The 7,520-nt window shown below is 35.3% G+C and overlaps 1 protein-coding gene across 2 annotated transcripts; it reads right to left on the bottom strand.

The window, feature by feature from the left end:
- Positions 1-3,655: 3,655 nt before the first annotated feature.
- Positions 3,656-7,293, bottom strand: LOC110716012 (glucose and ribitol dehydrogenase-like). Of its 2 annotated transcripts, XM_021894646.1 has the most exons (5): positions 7,171-7,293; positions 6,898-7,041; positions 5,089-5,471; positions 4,269-4,627; positions 3,656-3,951 (listed from the first exon to the last, which is right to left on the bottom strand). In XM_021894646.1, exons 2-5 carry the CDS (start codon positions 7,018-7,020, stop codon positions 3,929-3,931), a joined length of 888 nt encoding a protein of 295 aa, XP_021750338.1. In that variant the 5' UTR covers positions 7,021-7,041; positions 7,171-7,293; the 3' UTR covers positions 3,656-3,928. The 2 variants fall into 2 exon arrangements, with proteins under 2 accessions (XP_021750338.1, XP_021750337.1); XM_021894645.1 differs by lacking the exon at positions 7,171-7,293 and having other exon boundaries at positions 6,898-7,141.
- Positions 7,294-7,520: the final 227 nt, after the last annotated feature.

The following is a 7,520-nucleotide window of genomic DNA, read 5'->3' as shown; positions in this document are numbered from 1 at the left end:
GTATTTTCTAGAAAAAACTTAGACCGGATAGGACCATAGAAAAATTCAAAGCTAAACTTGTCATTAGAGGTTTCACCCAAAAAGAAGGTATAGATTTCTTTGACATTTATTCTCCCGTGACTAATATTGCCACAATTAGAACCTTGGTAGCCCTGGCGGCAATTCCTAACTTAGTGGTTCATCAAATGGATATCAAAATGGCTTTTCTTGATGGAGACCTTGATGAAGAAATTTATATGACTCACCCAGAAGGTTTTTTGGTGAAGGGACAAGAACACAAAGTGTGTAAGCTTATAAAGTCTATTTATGGTCTTGAGCAAGCTAATAATCAATAGTTTGAAAAGTTTGATAGTACTCTTAGGAGTTGTGGCTATGTGACTAATTCTTCGGATTCTTGTTTGTACTCTAAGGAGTTTGGTTCATCGATCATGGGTACTCATTTGATTTTCTTAAATTGCACTTTGCTTCTCATACATTTCATGGGTACTCATTTCATACACAACTTACACTTTCTCACTTAAACCAACGTCAATACACTTCTTGCTTATAATGAACTCTCTCAAAACTCATACCTCACATGCCAAATGCTTCACTAAACTAAGAGGGTTGGGAAAACATAGGCCATTAGGTTTGTAATGTGGTTAAGTCAAGAAGGGGAAAATATATGCTCAAATTGGTTAGCAAGCTAGGTGGATGCAAAATAGAAAATCAAATTTGTAACTAAACAAAAAGAAAGATAAGGAAAAATGAGAAATTGTGCCCTTGTCCTCCCCTAGAATGGCTCGGTCACGATCTCGAGAAGCTAGAGGTCAAAACAAGGATTAAGACATGCATAGTCAAGGATCCTAATGCGCCACTCAACAAAGTGATGAAGGCTATAAAAATATAACCTCACTAGGGATTAAAACCAAGCAATTACCAACCAAGGGTTTCAAATCCACTAATAGAGAGCAACTCCGTCTTACCACTTTCCCGTGAACTAAGGTTTCCAATCGCCTCAAAGTTGTTAATCTTGCTACCTTAGCATTAAAATTTGTGGAAATTCAACCAAAAGCACTCTCAAACCGTGTTCTCCATCACCAACTAGGAAGAATAAAGTATTCAAAGACACAATATCAAAGCAATCAAGTCCAAATGTATGAGCAAAATCCAAAACACATTTTTATCAACTTGCCATAGTCACGCTTGCAAAAGAAAAAGGAATAAAAGTAAAGAAGAAGTAAGAAATCAAATAGTACAAAAATGAGGCATATAAAACAAGTAAAGTCTCAATAATCATACAAAGATCGTTTGATATCAACATCAACGATCCCTATGTTCCGTAGAACCAAAGCAAACAACCTCGAACCATTCAACTTCCTCCTAAAATAACCTAAACTAAGCACACCAATAAAAAGTAAAAGAGTAAATAGGAAATGTCTCACCCAAAAGTCGCTTGAAGAAAAATAATGCAATCTTACAATTTCACCATTGAACCTTATATTGCTTCCATTGCTCTTCAAAGCTACAAGTGAGAGAGAGAAATCAAGAAACAAAAACCATACAAATAAAGGTTAGAGAAAAAGAGAAAGGGACAGAAAAAGAAAACCTACTTTATCAAACTTTGGGCAAAACCAACTACCCAAACTCAAACCATCATCATCATATCATCATCAAATTCATCATATCAAAAACATCATCATCAAACAACAACCAACAATAAGACACCTCATGCAATAATCAACAAGACAAAAACAAAACAAATCCCTTTGACTTTCCCATGATTCCTTGATGCCTTCCCCTACACTTATCCAAAAACAAACCTTTTTTACTCAAACACCTCCCCCCCCCCCCACACACACTAGAGATGAACACCGTCCTCTATGCTCCACATGCAAATAAGAGGAAATGGAGGGACCAAAAGGTGGGTAACAAACAAACCAAGGGGGAACTAGTGGCCACTAGGGCCGACACCACCATCAGCACCATTCCAATCCTCATAAGAGAAGCCCGAGGGAGGGCCATGTGAATCCCAAACTCCGGTGTAACCGGGAGGCCACCCATAATGACCTCTAAAGAGGTCTTGTTGGGAGGAGGTCAATTGGTCTTAGCAAGGGGTTTAATGTGTGTAGGATCAACATAAGGGTAATTAGGGTCACCCCTATAATCACACCCACCCGGGACTCTATAGCCATAGTGACCGGAATCATCGGGAAACTTTCTATGTGGCACATTGGGGTCCGAAGGACCTTGTCAATAGGGGTACGTAGGTTTGTTATCACCCCCCCCCCCTAAGAAAGCACGGGCCCTTGTTGGGGCGGCACATAGAGATAGTTAACCGGGGGTGTGACATCACCCCTACGCACACTAGCATCATAAAGGGATTGCATTTGAAAAACCATAGTTTTTTTTAGTTGCATACATACCTTGCATGCCAAGTTGCATGCTTTCCATTTGGGCTTAAATGCCCGCCAAGTCTTGTTGGTATCACTAGTAGAAAAAATGAAATAGGAACCGCACAATCCAAGCTAGTCTTGCTGGAACTTGTTGTCTCCAACGCAGTCCAAGCTAGTCTTCTTAGCTTGCTGTCCTGCTCCTATTAGAAAGCTTCTCTCTGTGTTCCTGTTAAGGTTCACGTCTAGTTCTAATGAGGAACTCTTCTTCTATTCTCTTTATCTTTCCTTTAGTTCTCTTTGGATCTTCATAGTCAAATTACTCTTCCACTCCCTGAGTCAACTTCACATGTACTAATTCAACACTTAGAGAAATCGCATTAGTTGAAGTTTGCTTTTCCATCATCATCTAAACTACTTAAGGTTCAACAAGCTGCTAGGTGGTACCTTCCTGTGAATGGGATATTGAAGATCAAACGGATGATGCGGTGTTTGCATGGTGATGCTGGTGTGGGAATGGGAGTTATTATCAGAAACCATGAGGGATTTGTGATGCGTGCTACTTGTCAGCAAGTTAGAAGCAAATAGGAGGCGGATGTTGTTGAGGCAAAAGCTTTGGTATTAGGACTAAAGCTAGTAATAATGTGATGCGAAGAGAGTGATTGTTGAATGTGATTGTTTGTGGTTGATTAACCTCGTGGCAGGAAAGCAAGTGGATGAGTCTTTTGTTGGCTTAATTGCTAGAGATAGATATCAAGAGCATTTCTAAGTTTCTTTGATAGTAAAGAATTTGTTCATGTTGTTAGAGAAGCCAATTGTTTGCCTCATGCTATGGCTCACTTTAGCCCACTCAAGTATTCGATTAGAGTGTGGGTAGGGGGTTGTCTAAGCAAGATTGATAATGTGGTTGCGACCGATTTTTGTTAAAGCATTAATGATAACTAGAAGTCATTTTGGCTTTTTCTCCAAAAAAAAAAAAAAAAAAAAAAAAAAAAAAAAAAAAAAAAAAAAAGAGAGAGAGAGAGGTATAGCTAAATGCTTTGAGAAAAAAAAAAAAATTGTTTTTTTTTTTAATTAATTTGACAACCAAAAATTTAGAGTTTGAGAATTTTACCATACATGATAACTATATTATGGAGTAGGAATTAAGCATTTATTGGTTAAGTGGATTCGTTGTAAATTGTGACTACGGACCACAAAGAATGTGCATTTTAAATTTTTTTTTCAAATATGTATGCAGTCTAAGGAGCTTGAATAAATTATTACAGTGCACAATCCTTACATGATTGAAGATAAGATTCATAAGTTGTCCTGATACAATAAAAAATTAAACAAAACAAATAATAAAAAACAATTACACATGAATAATGCAAAAGATTGACACTCAAAATAAAATAAAAATAACTTTCTCCTTTTAATCCAAAGGGTTAAGCAGTGAGCTAGCTCCTTGTGCTTAAAGCCTATCCATTTTCGCAACGGGCGGAAAAAGTCTGGGAGATGATCTATATGTGATATATTTCTTTTTCTTAAATGGATCGATTGGCAAAAAACTTGGATCAAGCATTAACGATCATTCCACCTGAAACCCCCAACTAGTTAGATTACAGTCATTGGTATTTTACCACGTGTGTCCATGGACACACAATAAGACATAACATATTCTTTATCTATATAATTATACTAACAAATATAATGAAAATCTTTCCTTATCTATATAATTATAGTACTACCTCCGTTACATATTAGTTGCAACTTTGTATATTATTTGTGAGAGATAAAATATTCTAAAGTTGCAACTAATATGTAATAGAGGTAGTAACAAATATAATTAAAATTTCTGTTGCAAAACTTTAAATGTTGATGATTTGAAGAACCTAGCGAACTAAAGTAACGTACCATTAGGGTGGAGAAATTGGCCAGTTAAGTAGGATGAACACTCATTGCTTGCAAGAAAAACATAGGATGGCGCGAGTTCAAAAGGTTGTCCTGCTCTATCCATTGCCGCCTCTTTACCAAATGTTACAACCCTATCGACTGGAAGTGAAGCCACTTCTAGAGGAGTCCATATGGGACCTGGTGCTACCCCATTCACTCGGATTCCTCGTTTGATGAGTTGGAGACCAAGGCTTCTGGTGAAGCTGACAATGGCTCCTTTGGTTGAGCTATAGTCAACTAAAGTTTGTTCACCTATGTATGCCAATGCTGAGGATGAGTTGATGATGCTGCTTCCTTCTTTCATGTGCTTCATTGCATGCCTGCAAAAGAAAATCGTTGTATCATACAATCTAAGAACTCACTACTTTGTTGTGTTGGTCGGCTAGACTAGCAAGCTAACACGAACGTAAGATTACTGGCATCCTCATTATAGTCTATACTTTAACATGTTATTGTAATCAGTGGCGAATCTTGAGTTTATGGTATGGGGGCCAATGGGCCATATTTAAATCGGTTAAAGTTATACTCCGTATATATCTAACCATTAAGAGGTAACATTTTATATAAATTTTCAATGCAACGTATTCTATGCCTAATAAAACTTTAAAATAAATTAGGGGGGAGGCTAAACCCCTATGAGCCTTAATGAAGTTCCTCCCCTGATTTTTAATTTGGTAAAATTAATTTCGAAACACCAAATATATATATATAAATGAGGTAAAAATGATAAGACCTGTTATTATTCATAACGTAGATTACTTTTCTTCCATGAAACACTTACTTTGCCATAAATATATAGGCGAAGATATTGATTTCAAATGTTGTTCTCAGTTGCCCCTCGGTGATATCTTCAATATTCTCTTTGTAGTACTGTACAGCTGCATTATTCACTAAGACATCGATACATCCAAACTGACTAACCACCTTATCAACCACCTTCTTGCATTCATCTTCACCTAGGCGAAGATCAGCTAGAATGGCAATAGGTTCACCTGCATCATTTTCTTTCGCCGCTTCTCTTATCAAAGCCAAGGCATCATCGGCATCTCTATCCTCTGGCCCTTTAACATATGTGAAAGCCACATTTGCGCCCTCGAGTGCGAAATAGTAACAAACTGCTCTTCCTATTCCTGAATCACCACCTGTTACTAATGCCACCTTTCCCTGAATTTAAAAACATTCAGAATCATTACACTTTATCATATGAACATGTAAGCTATGGAGAATTTACACTAATACAAATTAAACCAAACACGCAAACATGCATAAATATGGATATAGGTTAAAAAATTTGGTGTCTTATGGTGGTAATTGGTAGATTGTGTAAAATAAAAAATAGAAAGATTAGATACAAACACAATATTTTAGGAAACGCAAAATGGAAAGTACGCATAATTCTGAATGAAGGGAGTATTAAAGAACGATCTAAGTAATATCTTGATATCAACTTATTATACTCCCTTTAAAAAAATGTGTTTTGTGTGCGACTGGCCACACCATGTAGTGGCCGCTTGTAAAAAACAATGTAACCTCTATAACACTAATCGATTTACCCATGTAATACTGACCAACTAACCATATAATACTAACGTAATAACCCCTGTAACACTGATCGAGTAACCCTATAACATTAACAAAGTAACCCCTGTAATATTAATCGAGTAACCCTATAGCACTAACGTAGTTACCCCCATAATGGTTGACCACCCCGTGTGGCCAGCCACATATAAAAGTTGGTGTTCAAAAAAATCTCCCAATTTTATTTATCTTTTCTGCGGAGGTATAAAAAAAGGTAATTTCTCTCCATTGGAGGGAGAAAAAATTGACCCGAACAAACTAATTTGAAACCGACTAAAAAATTCAAATTTAAATTTCGATTTATATGGACACAATAATTCAGCATGACTCAAATTTTAATAAAAGAAAAATGACCCGATCCCACTTTATAGAACCGAAGCTAGACACCCAAACTGACACTACATACTATTCTCCATACCTTATGTGCAATCCTTTCAACCCACCTCTCATCATACTATTGAAATACAAGTTTATCACCATATCAAGTGGTAAAAGTATAAATAAATCAACAAATTTTTTTTTTACTTAAAATGAATCCAACATTATTGATATAATTATAAAAATATCATGCTAACATGTTGAAGTATATCCTACCAAATAACACATATAAGTGTCCCACATTAATAAAAGTTGAGAGAGTCGAACACTTTATATGGCTAAGGGGTTAAACCTCCTATTGTCATATGGTTTTGAAATAGAACCTCATTTGATCTTGTAAAGTGGACTCTCTTTCTTGGTGATGAGTGTGGCCCAAACCCATATTTAACATAACAAGACCTTTTTGTTGATTTATTTATCAATTTTTTTTTATTTTTTTTTTTTTGAAGGAAGATTTATTTATCACTTTGCATCAAGGTTAATGGGGGATTCCTCCCCTGACTTCCATAAAGATAAATAATAAAAAAATGATAAATATATATATGCATATGTACGCTCTACTATTCCCAAAGAGGACACACACATGACAACATTTAGAGAAAAATGAAGTAACATAGGAAAATGTATGTCTTACTTGAAGCTTGTTGGAAGGTTTATATTGAGGATTGGTAGATATAGGGAGTGGATTCATCAAATATTGTTTGCCTGGTTGCGTTTCCTGGCTTTGTGGTGGAAATTTCTGATATTTGCTCGCCATTTTCCTTTATTTGACTTGCTCCTATTACAATCAAAATTGGTAAGAAATTATTCTTTTTTGTGATCGAATAATGTTTATACTCCGTTATAGTTTTAGATTTAGAAATGTAAACCAACCCAAAACCAAATATATATAGATAGAAATTCTCACGTGTTTAGTATTTTGCATTACTATTGGTGGTCATACATAATACACTATAGTTTGTGGTTTTTCTTATTTTAGGATTTTAGGACCACAAACTTTTTCTTGGCCAAATAAACAAAAATGTTAACAAGTGAGCTTTAGTTATATGGCAAATAATAATGGTCTCAAATTCAATACCTCCCAAAATCTTAAATGCATGACTAATATTAATTTGATCATCTCATTGATTTTGCTATTTTTGTCCCATTATTATTATTATTATTATTATTATTATTATTATTATTATTATTATTATTATTATTATTATTATTATTATTATTATTATTATTATTATTATTTATTTTTTTATATAAACT

Source organism: Chenopodium quinoa, unplaced genomic scaffold, assembly GCF_001683475.1.
Source record: "Chenopodium quinoa cultivar QQ74 unplaced genomic scaffold, ASM168347v1, whole genome shotgun sequence".
NCBI classification, from domain to species: Eukaryota; Viridiplantae; Streptophyta; class Magnoliopsida; order Caryophyllales; family Amaranthaceae; genus Chenopodium; species Chenopodium quinoa.
Note: the sequence above shows the minus strand (reverse complement) of the source record. Positions and strands in the feature narration are given on the sequence as shown.